The following is a 21259-nucleotide window of genomic DNA, read 5'->3' on the forward strand; positions in this document are numbered from 1 at the left end:
CAGACATTTCTATTTCTAACATTAAAAATTGTTACATTTTGTTCAGTACCAGGGCTCTGTTATTGTGCATTCAGACACAGTGGGACACACTTTAACCTGTGCATTTCCTGTTATAAGTCTAAATGTTTGCTGTGAGATGAGGAGTCATTAGGAGCTCTACCATATGACTGCAGCACCGTTCCTTATGAACACGGTTAAATTGATTGTCCTTTGTTTTTTGGTCCTGAAGAAGCTTGGACCAGCTCAGAAGGCTTTAATTACTCATATTATTTAACCTTTAATGAATTCCCTGATTACATACACAACAACAACACAAGCATATATACTAAACTAGACTGTTTTGTTTTGGTTTTAATTTTTTATCTAAAGAAAATAAAGGATTAAAGGTAAAAGAAAAACTATGAACAACCGAAAGGTTCCTTCTGGCTTGACTGACACCTCCCACTTAAACTAGCAAAAGCTCCGCCTCAGCCTTCTATCTTGTTGAGAACTTGAGGCTATAAAATGAAGGAACTTACTGTAACCAGTTCACAGTCTTTACTTGGAGTTCCGTTTGTGAACTCCTTAACAGAAACTACAGTAAATCTAATGCTTTAATCAGTGAGAACACAATAGCGCTGTCGGCTTTTCCTTTCACTTGGCGACCTGAAAACCGCGAGCTGAACCATGGCAGGAGACGGGTCAGATCAGCGGGCGCTGCAGTATGAACAAACTCTTGTAAGTCTTCGCTTGTCACCACTCTGAACTTTGTTCCCTTGTTCGACAGTGCGTCCACTTCTCTTGGGTTGGCGGAGAAGCCACCGTGTGCCCCTTTTTGCTCGTTAAACTGTTGGAGACAACGATAAAGAGCAACGTGTGAGCCAAGTGTGGCCAAAAGCTGGAATAGAGATGAATGAAGTGTGGGGCAGTATGTACAACGGTGTGCCTATGTGACTGTGGAAATTTCTTGTGGAGTGTGTATGCGGTAGAAAACACAAGTTTTAAGTATAAATTGTCACATTTTAAACGAAGTTCAACCTCCGGGTGTTCTCACGTGAATGGTCGAGGTTTGCGGTGTCGGGAGCCTGCTGTGTCGGGCTAATGTGTCCTTAATTCCGTAATTGCAAGTCATGTATTCTTGTGAATTAACATGAGCTAATTCCTAAACTGGTGAACACCACACACTGAATTTCTCCGGCTTGCGGCTTCGCTGTAGCTCTGGAACTAAAGGTGTTTGTCCGAACATCTGGATTTGGCTCTGTCAATAGGTAGCAGCCGATAACACCCACGCAAGAGTTCAGCCAAACTCCACTGTTAAAAAAACAATCTGGCCGTAAGAGTCGTCTGTATTGTCATAATACCACATAAGAGGTTACTTACTTAATTGCAGTTTTAATGTGTAAGTGAGTTTATTAATTCGTCATACAAATTATACCAGTTTGCATCAAACAGTACTGCATCCATTTCCAACCGATGAACGCAACCGTACTATTAGATGCTTTATTAGCTAAATGTAAATTTTGCAGTGCATATCTGACTGCCAATAAGTAAATTAATCTTGCTGGACAGCGTTTTGTCAAGATTTAAATTGCTACAATGCAAGCGCCATTTGACGAATAAATTAAATGCCTGTTAGATAGTTTGGGTAAACATGCACATGTCATAGGGATTACTGGTAGTGTCAGGAGCACTGGATGTGTATACAACCACCAGCATCAGACAATGGATCAATTCATCGTTGATTAGCGGCTTGGGTGCAGAAGCAACCGGTTGTGATGCAACTGGCAGCTGTGCAAGTGTCTGGTGCAGCACCCACATCTGGCTCACCATTGTTATCGTAGGCCATCTTCTTTATCTTGCTTTTTTTTTTTTTTTTTTTTTTTTTTATTACACATTACACAAGCAGTTGTCAGAAGTCCTAGAAAGTCTTCATGCAGCTTTGGATGACTGCTTTTAGACCTGATTTAAACAGCAGGGGGCTCCCACACATTTTAATGCCACAGGGCCTCAAATGAATAGGGATCAGGGCCTGTAGGTTCCCACTCCATAAGAGGACTAAGTGAGGGCTTTTAATTGGTAAATTTGAGCACATCCCTCAGAATGGTTACAGGGCAGGCTTTAAGCTGAGAGTCCCCCGCGTGTGTGTGTGTGCGCGTGTGTGTGTGTGTGTGTGCGTGTGCACTTTTCCTGACAAAAACAAAACTTTGGTCAAGCCTAAAGAATTGGCTGTTTGAAGAGACTTGTCTTATAGGCCAACTGGATCCATTCAGCGGCACTGAGGCTTTAAATTAAGAGGAGCCACAACTGTAACACTTGTTTGGGCCTCTGTTTCTTTTTTTTCTTGAAGTTTCCTTGCACAAACACGCACACACAGACACACTCGGCTCTGTCCACCCTGCCTCTGCTAGTGTGTGTGTGTGTGTGTGTGAGATTACACAACTTGCGACCCGCTGATTCAGCACTGGACGCTCTGTCACCCTGGCAGGGTCTCGTGCCCGTTCCTTCAGCTCTCGGAAAGAAAGAGGGAGGAAGAAAAAACGTGTTCAGACTACTTCCTTTGTTAATCTCGGCTTACTTCACAGCATATAGAAGATTGTTACAGGAACAAAAATTGTGAAATGGAATCAAATAAAAATAGCTCCAGTGTGCGAATAACCTCTTTTATCATAAATGAGTTCTCTCTCTGCCCCCATCCCCTCGCCGTGGGTTGTAGTAACATGGTGTCTTTGTGCAATATTGGCAGTCGTGGTGGTTGTGTGGGTTTTGTTGTGGGCAGTGGATGCTCAAAGAGGCCAGTGTAGTTTGGCTGTTAGGAAGGCTGAAAGGCTGGCTGTACAGAAACACTGGCAGAAAAGCAGCCTCAACATATTGTCGGCTAACATCAGACTAACACGTCAGTTTGTGCGTGTAGCTGATTTTGGGCTGTTTCTTCAAGAACATAAAGTTACATTTGCGCGTGTTTGAATGGTACATGGTGTGAATCTAGTGTATAAAGTTACGTAAGCATACGTACATCTTTTGTTGCACGAATTATCAGCAAATGACACCTTCAGTCAAGAAGTAATATTTTTGACCTTCATAACTGTCAATTGCAAGGTTAACATTAGCAAATCATTTTTGAAATGAGCAAGAGAATAAATAACTGAGCAAATGTTAAAGACTTCTTCTTCCAAGAAGTTGTAACAAAACTGTTTGATAGCGGTTTAAGGTTGTGTTTTTTTTTGTGTTTTTTTTTTTTTTAAGCTCAAACGTAAGGTTTTAATAGGTCTTGTACAGTGGTGTGAGTAGCCTATCAGATGTCACAGGCTGATATTTATGACATTTTCCGTGGCGACCGCTATCATAAGCAATAGAGTGTTTGTCGGCGTTGCTCCAATTTATTTGCAAAACTGTGCAAACATGTAATAATTAACAGAACGATCACACTGGTGCCAAACACGGAGTGCACACGACACGCGAGCTTCTTGGAGGCGCTAAAACAGTTGGATTACTCGTCACGAGGAATGCTAATAAAGTTACGGAAAGTGTTGTAATGTCTCCTGCAGCTATAAAGATTCCAAAAATAACCCTGAACAAAGGACATAATGGAAAGTGTCTCTGTTGCAATCTGGAGTTTAAATTAGAGTTTTAAAGGGAGTTGGTGACAACAAGAGATTCCATCACGTTGCATTATGATAATTGCAAGATGCTAACACGTATGTTATTTATTCATTTAAAAAAAAAAAAAGAACCCCCTGAGACTTAAATATTTCTAACCTTAACCCTACGCTATCAGATATGTTGTCTATTTACTACTTTTCTGCTTTTCAAGATTGCGAAGTCTTCAAAGAACAATCAGGGGCCAGAAAAAACAGATGAAAAACAGTTCTTCTTCTTCTAAAGAAAAATGTTCCCAATAACACTGCTTTTATCAAAACTTTCCCCTTTTTTTTTATTTATTTTTTTAGTCCAAAAAAAGACACTGTCCACATACCAATGAGACGTCTACGCATTGGATCATGTATTTTTACTATTAGATGAAAATAATGAAATCAGCAGAGGCTTGGCTTAGAGGCTATGAAAGCTAAGGGTAGCGCTGGCTAAGAGTCCAGAGAAGGATTGACTACAAACTAATATAAAGCAGGAAACTTTAAAGATACATTTTCTGTAGAGTGTCAAAGATGTTCATATTGGAGCGTGACCTATTATAAAATGTTTGACGGGTACACTCCTGTACTGATTCTGGTAAAGTCTGACTGGAAGATGCTGCTTCTCACCCTGATATTCTAGTGTTGAAGAAAGTTTTCAGCATCTCTTAATGTGGAATTGGCACCACTGAATGGGCACTGAATGGGCAACTGAATGGGCAACTTTCCCCACTAAGTGACTGAGTAAATTGTGTAGTGTATAAAGGTGTGACATTGTTAGACGTTAGAGTCCTAACATTGTGGACAGCCAGCTGATCACCACCTTTGCCCTTTTATCTCACTCACTGGCTTTGATGGCTTGCTATTGCAGTGTGACATGGTATGTGTGGAGGCTTACGACCAGCTATTCCAGAACCCGTATCAGTGTGGTTGTTGGGCGTGCATGTTCAGTAATTCAGATATGAGTGATAGGACAACATGCAAATGCAGAGTTAAAGATGGTCACTGATTGCGCTCGTCTATGGTGATGCCGGATGACACAAAGGCAATGCTGGCACCTTATTTCAGTCAGACTGTTTCATTGGAAGGGAAGTTACGGGCAGGCATATTTTGTGACAGCAGGTCTTCTGATTGGGAATGTGCTTCCATTATTATACTGACCGAAGGCTTTTTTGAAAACGATGAGGAAGTGAAAGTGTCAGCTAAAGAAGTATGGAGACTTCATAATTTGCGAGTCCATATTTCCCTGTGTTTGTGGGGTGGCTCTGTGGGTTGTGTCCATTTGTCTTGCTGTGACACAGAATCATTTGTAACCTTGCGTCTGTCGCCTCACTGTAGTAATTTTTTGTTTGAAGCTTGCTTCCCAGCATTCATAGTGGAAATTTCCCTTCACTGGATCTCTCTCTGCTTCATTATGCCTTGTGGGTGAAGTTTTTTCTTCTTCTTCTTTTTTCTTTTTGCAGACCGGTCAAGAGCTACTTGACCCCCTGCTTTTGACTGTGTGCAGAAAGGGCTGTTTGCATAACCTAAGCTGGCTCTAACTGCAGATAAGCTTCAAAAGCCTCTAACAAGTTTTCTTTCTGTCACAAGAGATCAAGCATTTAGTTTCTTTTCTCTTTCATAAACTGATGTGTCCACCTGTATTTACTCTTTCACAAACAGTTGTGATGGATTTGCCTCTTGGTGTGAGGGCTCTTGAGGATGGTTTCAGAAAAGCAAAATTCTTAAACCTGTTAATGATGAAACCACACATAGTAACGGTGCATTTGGCAATCACTTCACAGGCCGGGACAAATGGAGGCTGGGCCTTTTTAGGTAAAACAAAAGCTGGGATGTGTTTGTGCGACTTACGCTTTGTTCTAAGATACATTGATCACACAGGCCGGGTTGTGTTGATTATTAATCACGCAGAGATGGCGGGAGGGAAAGGTTAAGCTCGATAGGCCATTAGATTAAAAGGATGAGGCAGTTTTTAGTGTTGAGGCGTGTCTCGTGATTAGTGCCACACCTTTTTCTTTCTTACTCCTCTTGAGTCCTTAACAAATATGGATCAGAGAAGAGATCAAAAACGGATCTTAGGCAAATACGGGAGATTCAGCAGAGCTGATTAGAAACTCTCAACGAGGTGATGTCAATTTAAAAAAAGAATGGATAACAAATATAAAACGCAAAGCACATTCACTTGACTGCAAAGAGTGGTATGAAACTGGCTGTAATAAGATGACAGGAACAGTTCTCTAGCCAAAAGCAATTAGGAAACCTTGAATTTTGCTATGGTGCTGCACTACATACCTTTTAACTGTGTTGGCCTGTAATAGTGTCTGTGTGTGTGCAGGCTTGCAGAGGTAGGGTTTATTGGGGTCTTGTTCACAAGAGATGGGAGATCGACAGACGGATTGCTGTGGATGCGGATGCTGTGCTGTACTGGTCTGTTGTGGTGAAGAGGGAGCTGAGTGTAAAAGCGAAGCTGTCAATTTACCGGTCGATCTACGTCCCTACCCTCACCTATGGTCACAAGCTGTGGGTAGTGACCGAAAGAACGAGATCGCAGATACAAGCGGCAGAAATGAGCTTCCTCCAAAGGGTGGCTGGCCTCTCCCTTAGAGATGGGTTGAGATAGTTCAGCCATCTGGGAGGGGCTCAGAGTAGAGCCGCTGCTCCTCCACATTGAAAGGAGCCAGTTGAGGTGGTTCGAGTACCTGACTAAGGATAAGTATTGTCACAATATAGTGTGTACAGTATAAAAAAATGTAAATATTATTTGAAACATTTGGCTTTTGACCTTCAGATCAAGCTGTTGACCCTGAAGGAGAGGTAAAAGGAATAATGCTATATAGAACTATTTAAAACTATATTTCTGACTGCTATTGTTTGTACTGACGACATATAGGGAATGATCTATGGGGATTCTAAATATCACAATGTTGTTTTGTGTCCACGTGAACTCAGTGATCTCACTTTTACATTTCACATTTGTCTTTCTTTCAAGATGACCCCAAGATGTGTTATATCCTCAAAGAAAGTATTGTCAAGAGAGAGAATGAGCTGCCTACTTAGTGAGAAATATACTGTAGTGTAATATTATATAATAAGCTCAAGTTATTCATGTCCAAATCAATACCTATTATCCATGACCAACTCCTACATCATGTTCGTGTAATCAAAGTAAACCTCTGTTATGCTACCTGCATCTAATTTTTACTGAGCTGTCTTGGTAGAGGTTTGCTCTGCTGGAGCGCTTGTTGTTAAAAATTAGTTATGTTTTAAAACCTGTGCAGGTAAAAAAGAGAGGAATTCATCATGTTTAAATTAACTGTACAATTTTGTCAGTCACTGCGTCAGACTGGTGACCTGTCCAGGGTGTATCCCGCATCTCGCCCTAAGACAGCTGGGCTACAGCCCCCCGCAACCCTGAAATGGATAATAGGAAAAGAATGGATGGATGGATTTTGCCAGTCACTTGGTGTAACCTGATAATGCACTTAATGGCGATAAAGTGGTAATAAAGGACAGTGGGAGTGCACAGCCGGAAGAAAGATGACAATCATGATGTGGAGCACAACAGATCGGTGTGTGATGCTGTGCTTTAGACTGCGCAGTGCAAGTTGTGGCAAAAAAATCTACTGTTCAACAGTAGTAGAAATATTTAGTTTAGCTTCTTGATGCATTCTCAATCATCCAGGAAAGTAAATCTCCAAAACTTGATTCTGTTCATCTGGACATAGCGTTTTGTGGGAGAAACGTTTCGTCGCTCATCCAAGTGACTTCTTCAGTCTCAGCTGACTGCAGGTTTCCTCATTCTTATAAACATACATTTGCATAATGTCTGAAACCAGCCCACTGAAGGAATTCACTTCTTTAGTACTTTAATGTACTATTTTGGTGTTGGATATTGGTTTACACATGTGCCTAACAAGTGAAAGATCCCTGACTTTTAGACTGGGACAAGGGAAATCTTTTTGGGAGGTTGTCTCAGAAAGGGCATCCACTATAAAAGTCTGCCAAATCATTTACTTGGAGTTATGATTGAAATGCAGCTGTAACTGGTTTGAAGGCTGGTTGTTTTCAAGTTGAACTGATATTGTCTATTCATTTTTTTTTTAAACTGTTGTAATATTGATCATTTTAGGAATTGTAGCAGATGGCTAAATGTTTCCTTACTTTGACTGTTAAATTCTGTCTGAAAACGCTGTCAGTCACAAAAGCAGAATGATGGGCCAAAATATCCAAGTCAACTGGAACGCAACAAAAGTAAATGGGGTACATACATATAGTAGATTGTGGTAAAGGGTAATTAAACTACTTCTTTATCTTAAAAGAAGGAAGAAATAAAATGTGATGATACAGTAAAAACAAATTTTTACTTTCTTGACCTATAACTAGGGCTGGGCCATATCATACCGTTCACAGTGATACCGGCATAATGTTGAACAACGATAAGAAAATGAAATATCGCGATAGAATATGGGTAAAACGCGCATGCGCAGTGCCTTTTGTTTTCATAAGCAATGGCGGAGAATGAGAAGGGCGAAAGGGGGTCGTTGAATGAAACGGATGAACCAGAATTGGTTTGTAAAAATGCTGCAACTTCAGTGATGTGGAACTGGTTTAGCTTTTGTCCATCAGATACTCAACAAAGCACTATTTTTGGTAGAGCATGCTAGTGGGGCCGTTGTTATTACAGTGGTTTTTTTTGAAAATACGGCACACTTAAAATCAATCCTTTGATTTTTCTGAAAATCGACAGTGCCCCTTATAATCCCGTGTGCCTTATGTTTGAATTCTGGTTGTGTTTACTGACCTCGAAATGATTTTATGTCGTACACGGAGCACATTGTCGGAGCATTACGGCTATCGTAGGCAGGAGCCTCGCGGAGGGATACTGTGCTTCAACATAGGTGTGTGTGTGTGTGACCTCTTTTTAAGTTTTGTGGATATTATACATGGTTATGCTGAGGATATGTCGGCCAATTTCCACTGGAAATGCCTTTTGGTTAAACTGTCAGCAAGGAATTTGCACTGTTACATTTTTATATAACTTTAATGCACATAAAAAAACAGCTGCTTGTTTAAGTGAAAATACATGTTTGTTTGTTTGTTTGTTTGTTTTTTTTTTTGCACTAATAAAGTTGTGGAGTTGTAAAGTATTTTGTCTAGTGTCAATTATATTGTCAGTTATATCGTTATCGCAAATTTTCAAATGTATATCGTGATAAATATTTGTGGTCATATCGCCCTGCTCTACCTATAACATCAGATTGCATCCAAAGAACCAGTGTTTACTGTTTACACCCATATCAGCACTTATGCTTTTCAAGGGAAAAAAATGTAAGCATTTCTGTTTATATGAGTGTCTCCACAGATATCTGTTTCACACGTTCTCAGTTTGTGAAGACTTCCTAATCAAAGTAGAAAGGAATGCATATGTTAAGTTCACATCATAACTACCCGTCTCTAGATTAACTCCTTCAAACTTATGTTTGAATTCTGGTAATTTTTACCCTTTAAACCTTTAGTGTCTCATCACTTTGCTAAATTAATCTAACATAGTCCAGTCTATAAGATGTCATATGAGAAACGTTTTACTGTGTTTTTCAGGAAACACTTTTTGCTTTACCTTAAACATCTGCAGACTCTTTGTTTTTAAAAAAAGAAAAAGAAAATGGTAATGGGTCAGTGTGTCTGTGAAGGTTCTCAGTCATCCAGGTAATGGGTCAGTGAAATTGAAATAAAAATAGGACAGCAGACTTCTTGTGAGTAGGAAAAATTGGTGGTTGTCTGGTTATTGCATTTAAAAGTAGTTGTGGTGACCAGCTGGTTGCCCTGTGCAAAAACCTCAACCTCTGGGCAATCACTTTTAACCACAAGGTGGTCTTTTGAGAGATCTGTCGTCAAACAATAGCGGTCCAACTCAGATGAGTCAGATTGGCCTAAGGTTGCAAATAATTGCTGTCTAATTTATAAATGCAGAAAGATTGACTGCAATGTGTTGGCAATCTGCACTGATGAGTGCAATTCATCTACATGCCTTTTGCAACTGGGGGACTTGATCCAGCTGGTTTCCAGCTGGCTCTGTTCTGGATAGTGTGTTTGCCAAGTACCTATATCATTTTGAATTTCTTTTTCAAATTTGTGAGGTTCTGGCTAGACTCTGATTTGTGATTTTCACTAGTTTAGCAGTTATCACCAATGACTGCAGACTGACAGTCCAACTTATTGCTATTTTATTTCCTTCTTGATCCACTGAAATCACTTTGAACTGACTGCGAGTGGTTGCAGACCATGTCCCCATCTAAAAAACAACAATTTCAAAGGAGATAAGATAACAAGTTCATCTCACACAGCTGCAATAATTTTGATTGTGCTGCAGTGTCCAAGCACTGTTTTCCCTAGACAGTCTGTAGCATTATGTTAACTTCAGAGAGGCACGCTCCAGTGCATTCACTTGTTTAAGCATGAGGTACTTGGAGGTTAAGTCACAAAAAATGTAATTTTTAAGTACATACAACTATAAACTTAAAAAAAAAAAAAAAAAAAAAAAGAAAATCAGAAAACCCAGCAATAGATCTTACGGATTATTAGTAAGGAAAGAACTGTTTCATGTGGCCCATCCACTACACAGGTGATAGGTGAACAACAACCCTACATTTAAACAATCACTACAGGAGTCTGTTATGCTGGCTAAACCTTTGTGTCCTCGAAACATTATCTCACATGTTCAGGAACTGAAGTCAAAACACAACAGGAAAAAATGATGACAACATTGGTAAATTAAGGATTTCAAGTTAAACATTACCAGTCCCATGAGTCTTCTGTTTGCTTTTGCAATAGTGTTTCTCATAGGAAAACCAATATAAATGATTAAATCAAATGTCGTGCACAACTTGCATTGCACAAGTTGTTTTCCTTTAAAGTGTAATTGAGGTTGAACCTCAATGACCTTATTTACCTCTAACAATGGTGAAACATTGTTAGAGGTAAATAACTGTGTAATCTGTTTATTTATAAAATGCAATGTTAGTTTAAAACTAAAACAAAAATCTAGAAGATGAGAATTAATTGTAACATTCCACAACCATGTTTAACACAAAAAATAAAATAAGAAATTGTAGTTGGGTGTTTTTTTTTTTTTTTTTTTTTTTTTTTTTTTGTCAAGCAATTTATAATGGTAAAAATAGTAAATGGCCTGTATTTGTATAGCGCTTTACTAGTCCCTAAGGACCCCAAAGTGCTTTACACATCCAGTCATCCACCCATTCACACACACATTCACACACTGGTGATGGCAAGATAATGGGTATGTAATGGGTATTTATCAACTCTAAGGAAATTACTAGTTATCTAAGGGGCAAATATCAAAGTGCATTGTGATTTATTATTGGTTAGATAGTTTATATGCTGGAAATGTTATTGATTTATTTGGGACTCCAGCCTAACCCCTACACAACTGTTAACTGTGCACCTTTGAGTGAGTTCTAGAAATCTTTCTCTGAGCTATCCAGGAATCACCATGAACTAGGCGGACACGGTCTGAATTTGGTGGGTTCAAGCAAATGGGGAGTCTGACTTTGGTATCGGATCATGGCACTCAGTCACCTCAAAGTGACTTAGCTGGATTTTTAAAAAATTTTTTTTTATTTTTTTAAAGCGTTGACACATCAACGGATGTTCAGTCCACTATCAGTACTATGTGTGACTGTTTGTTTGTTTTCTGGGAGATTTTCCATGCCTGAAGCTGCTTTTACTTCAAACACCTTTTTGATAAAGGAATTCTTGTTGATGTATCAACTCTGTGTAATGAAAAAGATCCCAGACTTCTTCACCTTGTTTGGCCTAACTACCCCAGTGACTAGTGTTAGATTTTTGGCTTTTGAAAGTGCTTCATCAAAATGCTGCACCTAAACTCATTATCAGTCTTTCAGTTAGGGTTATTTATAGTCATCAGTGTTGACTTGGAACACACAAAGTTTTAAATGGTCAAAATAGCATTTGTTCTTTTTGGTGTTTTTGGTTTTTTTTGAAGCCCTTTACCTTCTTTGAATGACAACCCAGTGACAGGGCGCCACAAGCCAGTATACTCCCGGTGCTGATCCAAAGCCCAGACAAATGGTGAGGATTGCGTCAGGAAGAGCTTCTGACATAAAATCTATCCAAATTAAACATGCGGGTCATAAAGAGTAAGCTGGAAAGGATATGCAGCAGTTGGTGGTACTGGGGGCAAAAAAGACAGGAAGCCAAACTGGAGGTAGCAGAAGTGAAGATAATATTTTCATTTGGTGTGACCAGAATTGGCAGGATTAGAAATAAGTACATCAGAGGGACAGTTCAAGGTTGAGATGGTTTGGGACATGTTTAACAATCTTTGTCCAGGCCGGAGGAAAAGAGGAACTGTATTGATGAGTCCGGGAGTATTGTTGAATATTGATCCTCAAGAATTTCATATGGGTTCATCTCACACAGCTGGGTTTTTGTTTTTGTTTTTTGTTTTGTTTTTTTAAGTTCTGCTTTAAATTTTATATAAATTGAACACTTTAAGAACTAAAGCTGTAAATGGAGAGTTTTAAAGAAAGAGAAATGTAGAAATTATACTTATTCCTGTAAAAAGTATTCCCAGTGGAACTGGGAAGTAACGGGTTGTAGCATTACCGCTAAACACAGAGTACATCTGAAGCTCATGGGACTGTCAGTAGTCTTGTAGGTAGGGCTGTTCGATATAACGATATATATCGGATGACGATATAAAAACGTCTATAGTTTCATTTTACGCTATCGTTTGTTTCGTGGTGCATGAAAATGCATCGGTTAAAACACTCGACTCCAGCTACATGACGCGCAGCTGGAAACACTTCCCACAAGACGAGCTGCCCGAGATTCACAGAATTTACAGAAAATGTTACATTTTTGTGATTTGTATCGTTATCGGGACAATAGAATTCTTATATCGGGATATGAGATTTTGGTCATATCGCACAGCCCTACTTGTAGGTATTTGCTAATATATGTGACAAAGGAGGAAAAGCCAGGGGATCATCAAAGTTGGTGCCATTCATGATCTGTGCACAATGAAGTTTGGCATCTACTGAAGGAGCTGAAAGAGATGGAAAGCACAGAAAAGAAGGCCCGTAGGATCTTGTTGTTGTTGTTGTTGTTGTTGTTGTTGTTGTTGTTGTTTGTTATTTTCTTTCTTTCTTTTCCTACTTGTCTTGTGCCTGACAACAGCCTTAAGAAGTTCTAAATCACAGCCTCTTTGCATCTATTGCTGATCTGTTTGCGTTTTTTCTGTAGCCTGTGGCATCTTTCAAAAGCTGCCCAATCAGAACAGAGCGGGCTTAGAAGTGGGGCCTTGAAGAGCTAAAACAACCCATTCAAGACAGAGGCTAACCTGAGGGCTTTCACAAAGGACCATTTTAAGATAAATAAGGGCTTTATTAAATTGTAAATCATGCATCAGCAGAGCCTGGACATGACAGTGTTTCTGAAGGTTTGCTTTAAGGAATTTACTGTTCAACATGAATCAAACCAAGCTCAGCTGCTTTATGGTTAGTATTGATTCTAAAAAAGTTTCCGTCTCCTATGTTTCTGATAAGCCTATCCTATTTCTAATGTGCTTCTAATAGCCCTGCGTTTTAGTGCACTTTAAAATAAACCAACTGCAAGGTAACTGTGTGAATGCCACACACACAAACACAACACTCCTGTGTGTTTGTTGCTTGTGAAATCTGCATACTGTACAAGATCAGTTCATAAGCCTAGAATTACAGTAACTCTTCCCCCTCAGCTGCCTGATGTCTAATTGCCGTTAGATCGAGTGTAATTAAACAGACGCTTGGCAGTGTTTAGCCCCCAATGAAGTTGATCAACGCTGCTCTTGGCAGCAGAGACACAGCGGTCCCTGTGCTGACAGATTGGAAGGGACGATGGAAGGTGCTTTGTTGCACCAAATGTTGGTTATCAGCAGGCTATACAGAACTCTTAGCACACACACCGTCTCACTAATAGGCACTTGGCCTTTTGCTCACATGCAGCTCTTTAGACAACGGCATGCAGGGAGGTGTGACGTGGACACATTAACACATCAGCACTCGTGCACAGCCCACCTGTTTTTGTACCATCCATGACTCTTTATACCTCGTGCTGTTCATCCCGTTGCTGTGCAGAGGCAAACTGTTGCTAACAGGGTGCAGCTCTGCGTATCCAATCAGAACACAGTAGATTTAATTTTATGCAAATGAGCCACTTTGCTGTCCTGTCTCAAGTGTTTGAGGGCCTGGGTTTGTTCTCACTTTCCGCATGGCTGTCCCCGTCTTTATTTTCTTTCTCTTTGTCCCCCTACCATTCCCGGTCGCAGACGCTCTTGTCTCATGTTTCTCTATCTGTTCCTGGATTGTTTGGGACTGAGCGTAACTTGCCTGTTCTTGTTGATAATATGGTGCTGATGTGAGGGTTTCTTTCAAAGTTTTACTGTGTGCCGGCTGTTCGACCTTTGAACATTGGATACTAAAGTGTTGTGTTTTTTTTGTTGTTTTTTTGATATTGACCAAACCCTTTCCTTCAAACAAATCCTTGCTACTGCACTGTGTCTCTGAACAAATGATGTAGCTAACAGTATCCCTGTGAAGAGTCAACTTCTGCTTTGGCACAGATTTTCCTCTGTACACTTCCTCAGTACATTTTAAATCAAACAAACAAGATAAGATTGAATTGCAGACTTTCACTTTTAATTTTGCATTTAGGAGTAAAAAAAAAAAAAAAGTACATTAACTGTGGAGGCGTTGATAAGGATTGTTATCTAGATCATTTAAACTGCTGTTAGTTTCTCCAGTGAAGTTGAGCTTCTTGAAATGTCAGGAGTGTGGAAGACTGTGTGTTCAAACAGTTTTGTTTGTTTTTTATCAAATGAAGAATTTTTTTTTTTTTTTTTTTTTGTCTCACACGGTGCCAGATTGTTTAACATCAGTGTTGCAATCAGCCCAGAACGTCACTAATTATTATTTATAATGTTAAGAGTTAATCGACTTTATGTATTATGTTTGTTTTTGTATTTCATCACTACTTTGTGTGTCCAGCACATTTTTCCGGCGTTTTGCTTTCCTAGAAATGTTTCCTAGAAATGTTTCCTAGAAATGTTTCCTAAAGTAAAATTAGTTGATTTATTAATTAGTGGACACACGGAAATGAGTTTGTGCTTATCCATAGAGTCACATTGTATTTTGTTTTTGAAGTGCACTCACTGTGTTTTTAAATTGAAAAAAATTGTCCTTGAGTTGTTAAATCTTTTCATCTCTGCCTGTTGATTGCCTTTTAGTGTTATGTGTTGTTGGCAAGCCCTTTTTAATATCGGTTTTGATAAGTAACTTTATTACTTTATTCTTATTTTTATTATTGATTAATCATTTACAAGATGGACTTTTACTAAACAGCCAACATCCAAAGGACGTTGGCTATGAATGTCCTTCAAGAAGCCTTGAGAACTATTCCTAAAAACTACTTGGAGAGTGATAATTGTATAAACTGTATTTTTTGCTTTGTACACTGTATTTCTGTGTTCGTTTGTATGTCTCAGTAAATCACTGGACAAGTTTCTCATTCTCCTTGCAAAGTGTAAAGAAATGAGGGGTTGCTAAACACTTTATTACATGCATGGAGAACCAGCAACAAGCTACATACATGCATGGAGAACAGGCTCTTCTTTGTGCACAAATTGAAGAGAAAATTTAATTAAATTATTTATTTAATTTAGCGATAATGTTTCTGGCTTTTAATTTGGATTTTTTTTTCGTTTGATAGCTTTACACAGTGTAATGAGTTTTTAATTAGTTTTTTAACTAGACATGGCACATTATATGCTGATTGGCTGATGATTTAAAACAAATTAAATCTGCAATAATGGAATACAAACATGTTAAAGAGGACAAGGCCAGTAGGTTATAATTTATATATATTTTTCATGTCTTACAGTTTGTTGCCCTTTGTCTGCAACTATCAGTATTTGTTTTTTGTTTTGTTGTATTTATGTATTTATTTTATTTTTAAATTACAAAACAAACAGAAACAGGCGAATAAAATAATCCAACAGCCACCACAATAAAAGCTTGGCAACAGATGTACAACAGATCATTATAACATCACATATTAGAACATTATAACAATGCATCAACCAGATGCAACAATTGCATCTGGTATAGGAAATGTGTGTGTTAATGATGGAAAATTCCATAAAGTAAATGAAGAGTGTCATCATCACTATAATAGTAATGACAATAAAAACCATTATGAGCTGGGATAAATGCAAGTAGGAGGTTTATTCTGATGTCTAAATTTGAAAGTGTTAAATTCCTGTTAGATTTTGTTATTATTTTATTTTCTTAAAATTTTGCTATTGTTGTTTCCTCCTTTTTTCACTCATGATGTGCATGTTATTTGTTCAAGTCAGTTTTAGTAACACCAACAACAGTTGCTCAATGCGCTTTATATTATAAAGTAAAGACCCTACAATAATACAGAGAAAACCCCAACAATCATTTGAACACCCCATGACACACACTTAGTGACAGTGGGGAGGAAAAACCCCCTTTAACATGAAGAAACAAGGCTCAGGGAGTAGTGGTCATCTGCCATGGCCGGTTGGGGTGGGTGTCCTCCTCCATAGTTTACTCCCCTGTCGCTCTATCGTCTATCGTGGTAAATAGCTGCCCCTCCCTGAGCCTGATTCTTCTGGAGGTTTCTTCTTGTTAATGGATTTTTTCCTCCCTACTTGTCACCAAGTGCTTGCTCATAGGGGCGCACCTGATAGTTTGATTAGAACAAGAACCCAATCTATACCATACAATTCTAACACCTTGAGGCGACTGTTGTTGGTGATGGTGGTGGTGCAGTAGCTTCTGCTGGCTTTAGAGTAAAGGCTGACTAATATCCTATTTAAATATTGTGAAAGATGGACATTTTGTAAGAGTTTTCGTGTGTCAGCCCTTTTGGTATATTTCATGCTGTTCACACACTTGTCAGACTTCACAGGTTTAAAGTATATTGATGCAGTCTCTCAGATGTGCTCCCCTCAAAGAACAGGCGTTATGCAAGCACAGTCCTCTTTGCTGATTAGTCAAAGAACATTAGATGTCAAATTCAGGGCTAAGTAAACAAAACGTGTCGCTGCTTTCTTCAATTTGTCATTCTTTAGCACCCCTGTAGTCATTTGAACAACCACATCCACAGTACATAACTATAATTTAGCTTTGCTGTAGCAAAGGCAAGACTGGGCGCTACAATCGTGTGTGTGTGTGTGTGTGTGTGTGTGTGTGTGTGTGTGTGTTGGAATGGATGGATTGTGTAATGTGATGTGACACAGGAGAGAAAAAGGAAAGATTAAGTCTGAGAAGTCACTGCTATTAAAATAAACCCTCTAGCACACATCAGCAGAAGTAAACCCACATGCAGACAGACAAACGCCTTCTGACTTGTTATTATTTTACCTGCGTTTATGTCACTGAGACCCAGCTGTGTGCGTCTCACTGTTAGACACAGTTCTTTGGATATAGCAGTAAGCTGAAAAACGGATGCCACTGACTTTTTCTGGCATGTTTTAACAGAAGAGCTGTGAGTGGCCCTGTTTAATTTAGCATCACATTACAATGGGGCGTAACTCTGCTGGTCTTTAACTTTCTACCTTTTTGTGGTGTGCGACTCGCTTCGGCACCTACTTACAGAGCTTCTGGATGTGGCAGCGACTTCTATGCTCTCTACTTTTAGTTCTCGGTGTTATTTTTTTTTTTTTTTTCCTCCTTCCTTTCTAACAAATTTGTGCATTTTCTGTCTTGTTGTTGTTTTTCTGTTTCTGCAAACAAATTCCACAGCATTCTTTCCCCTTGGGAGAATGACTGTGTGCCTTTGAACGCCCCTCTGTACTCTCACCACAACATACGATTAGTCTTCTCACTAACACACACACACACACACACACACACACACACACACACACACACACACACACACACACACACACACACACACACACACACGGAGTGGATACTATGGGCACACTACAGAAAACATGCAGGAACATACAGGCATGAAAGATGCATATTAAACACACTTCGTTTGAAGGTCTGCCCACTAGATCTAAGTTGCAGTTAGAGTGTGTGACTTGATTGTTAACTGGTTAATTCTGCAGCTAATCTACCTCTCGCCCATCAATCACCTCCCTTCTCTCTCTATTTCTCTAGTTTCTTGCCTGTTTTTCTCCAAAGTGATTTCTTTTTTCTAATCTGCTTTCACCTTTAACCTCTCCAGTCCACCATGAAACACTGCACAATTGTTCTATGGGTTGTAAATTTGGATCATTAGATTAGCATTTAGTATGACCTTTTTTTTTTTTTTTTTTTATTACTGTTTTAGGGAAAGCACTATCTACATTTGTCATCCACTTAGTTGCCATAGTTTGTGATTAAGCCACAAAGTCATCTAAAAAAATACTTGTTGGCATGTCAGGCGTGAAATGACCATTAATCTATCATCTGAAAATTTTTAACATCCCTGCTCAGAGGACATTTGTATGCCAGGTACCCTTCCTGCTTCAACCCTTTGCTTGTTGGGAAGATGTGTAAACCGCCACACTGTGGCATCACCATCTGAAACTACTGACCTTAATAATAAATGAAATTTAAGCTGACATGGTGCACTTTGATGGAGACTATCATTCTAACAAAATCAGGGCTGGACTGGGACAAAAAATCGGCCCGGGCATTTTGACTAGGGACCGGCCCACCAGGAATTATAGGAAAAACCATAAATCCTTTTGAATGAAAACAAACGCTGTTGTGACAGTGATGTACACTGTCTTGTTGGTATATATGTATCAGTCTAATAAACTTAAACCTACACCATCCTCCCTATTCTGGTATTCTAAACAGTACCCGAAAGTAGACTGCTTGGTCGAGTTAACCTCCTGAACTATCTACAACACATGGTGAAAACCTGAAATTAAGACAGAGAAGACTAGAGGGGAGACATGATCATTACTGATTACTGATGACAGATTTAGATATATTTTCATAAAGCATTCATTTGCCACATCAATAAAAAGCATGGCAGGGCAAAAATACTTTTTCTAACATGGCAACCTTTAAAAAGTGACTATTTGATGGCATTTTACACACAGTACTGGTACAGTATCTAGAAAGTGTGGGAAAATACTGGCATCATATACAGTACTTAGCTACTTCTGAAGAAATTATGATGGGACCCTAAAAAAAATTACTATGTACAATAATGGATTTCTATACATTTTACATCAGATGAAAACGTTTGTTGTAAGATTCAGATAATTATTTGTTAAAAGCGAGACATTTTAAATGAGAATAAGAAAGTATTTCTTTGTGCCCCCCTTTCCCTGTTAATCCCCTACCTGGCCCCCTGGCAAAACTTTGCTAGACCCGCCCCTGCACAGTTACCAGCTGTCAGCTACTAAGAAAAGGATCCTGGTGTTATTTGTCTCTCAGAAACGGTTCATAACTTCCCTTCAACTCATTCATGTCACCTAAAAGGTAAACCTGTTTCTCCATCACAGCTCTGATGATTCAGTAAGGACATCTCCTGATTTCATCTTCATGTTTCCCTCTCACCAGATAACCAAACCAATATCATGACCACCAGCTTTTAAGCTCCAGAAAACATTAGCTGATCCTAGAAATTAATATTAAATAAGCGCGTCATCCGCCGGTTTCCCCGTTTTACGACACCCAGTGATGTCACATTACTGCGTCCAGCTGTACTAATCGTCAACAGCAGGTGTGTTCGGGGAACCAGATTAGCGAGCTCACGGTTAGCGCGATGGTTTGGTCTTGGATGTGTCATTTGATCTTGGATGTAGTGAGCGACGTACGAAGAACGGGCCACTGAAGTTCAGTTCACCGCCTCGGGTCTCTGCTCCTCCTGCCTTTCCGTCATCGACCTGCCAGCGTGTTGCATCTGCTGGCCTCCACCACTTGCTAATGTTACTGAATCTGTGGGAGCTCCGCAATCGCCACCACCAAACAATTGAGTTATTTTTACACGTCTCCCAGCATCTGGCCATTCCACCACCTTTCAGTGTTTATACCGTTATGGGGGGGGGAAAAAAAGGGGGGGAAAAAACCAAACAAAACCCATTGGCCTATAAAAACGAAAAATCACCATCTGCCCACTGGGCAAATGCCCGGTGGGCCAATGGCCAGTCCAGCTATGAACAAAATGATCAAAGATGGAGTGGTGATTCCCATCTCTCAAATGACCTTTGGCCGAGACACAAGTACAGAGCACTTTGAACTTTTTGCTATCAGGTTAATCTTCACTCTAAGAATTAAAGATGATTTCATAGTCGACATGATCTGCTGATGTCAATTACTGTTGTAAACTGTGAAAGCAAGGATCAGGGTTGTTTATTTGTATTTCAGCTTGGACCAACTTAATTAATCATCACGTGAAGCGGGTGGGAGTACATAAGTGTTACTTCTTCCAACTCCTTTTCGAGCACCTATTGTACTGCAGGACTGTATTTTCCTTCCTGTGTATATGCTCTATTTTGCGTATATGTACACACATGCTCGAAATAAATGGAAAAATAATTCAAAAATCCTGTTCCCCCGATGTGGCCAGTAGACTTTTTTTTTTAAAATTAGATTTCCAGTGTTAGCACAGTGATAACCTCTTTTAAAGGTTGTACATTAAGGTTTGGAGTTAACTCATTCACTGCCAGCCATTGGCAGTGAATGAGTTAAACCCATTGACTCATGCACTGCAATTGACGGCTATAGACGTCAATGGCAGTGAATGAGTTAAGAGATAAACTTATTATCAATAAATTGATTATTTGTTGGTTTAACACTGACTCTACAATATGATATCTAGAGTTTGTGTTGCTTCTGCTTTTCCATCATAGATCTTCTATAAATTTCCAAAAAAAGGAAGATAAAAAAAAGAAAAGAAAAGTTGATAAAATAAATTAAAAATTTTGTATTGTTCGATACATATAGGGACGCAACAATACTCGTATCGATATCGACATATGTATCGAACAATACAATTGTTTTTTTTGTTTTTTACATTTATCAACTTTTTTTCTGACGATGCTGTCTGTGTTGAGGGCTCAGTGGATCTGTGTTCGACTACTCCGCCTAGGCTGCACTGTCGAGTGCAGATCCACTGAGCGCAGCGCAAGCTAGCAAAACAGAAGCTAAGCTCGTTGCAAAATGGCAACTGCCTCAATGCTAGCCGAAACTGAACTTCCCCCACCCTCATTCAGATCTGGCGTTTGGAACTATCTTGGTTTTCATGTGAAGTATGACCCTGAAGTCATGGACAAAAGTAAAACAGTATGTAGGATGTGCCACGCAATGCTCAATTGGTGGGAACTAGTGCGTTAGCGCAGTTAGCTTGTTAACGTGTTGACGCCGTCCAGCCCCACGCACGGGGTGATCCGTGGTAACTCATTAACGGAGATTTGACACGTTATGGCGTTAATGTCATTTTAACGAGATTAACGCTGACAGCACTAGTGGGAACACAACGAATATGACTGCACATTTACGCCGACATCATCCTAGTGCAAAGACAAGTGGAAGCAGACAAAATCAACATGCACGCATGCTACAAACGTTACCCGAGTCATTTAGACAGCCGTT

At 39.5% G+C, this 21259-nt stretch overlaps 1 protein-coding gene across 1 annotated transcript in view; it reads left to right on the top strand.

Moving 5' to 3' along the window:
• The first annotated feature begins 496 nt into the window (after positions 1-496).
• Positions 497-21259, top strand: part of clcn2c (chloride channel 2c) — a 170781-nt gene continuing 150018 nt past the window's right edge. The window contains exon 1 of the mRNA XM_013912200.1: positions 497-717. Within this exon, the coding sequence (XP_013767654.1) occupies positions 667-717 (51 nt within the window). The 5' untranslated portion in view covers positions 497-666. The remainder of the gene's footprint in view (positions 718-21259) is intronic.

Source organism: Pundamilia nyererei, unplaced genomic scaffold (assembly GCF_000239375.1).
Source record: "Pundamilia nyererei isolate P.nyererei 1_Seehausen unplaced genomic scaffold, PunNye1.0 scaffold00083, whole genome shotgun sequence".
In the NCBI taxonomy this organism is placed as follows: domain Eukaryota; kingdom Metazoa; phylum Chordata; class Actinopteri; order Cichliformes; family Cichlidae; genus Pundamilia; species Pundamilia nyererei.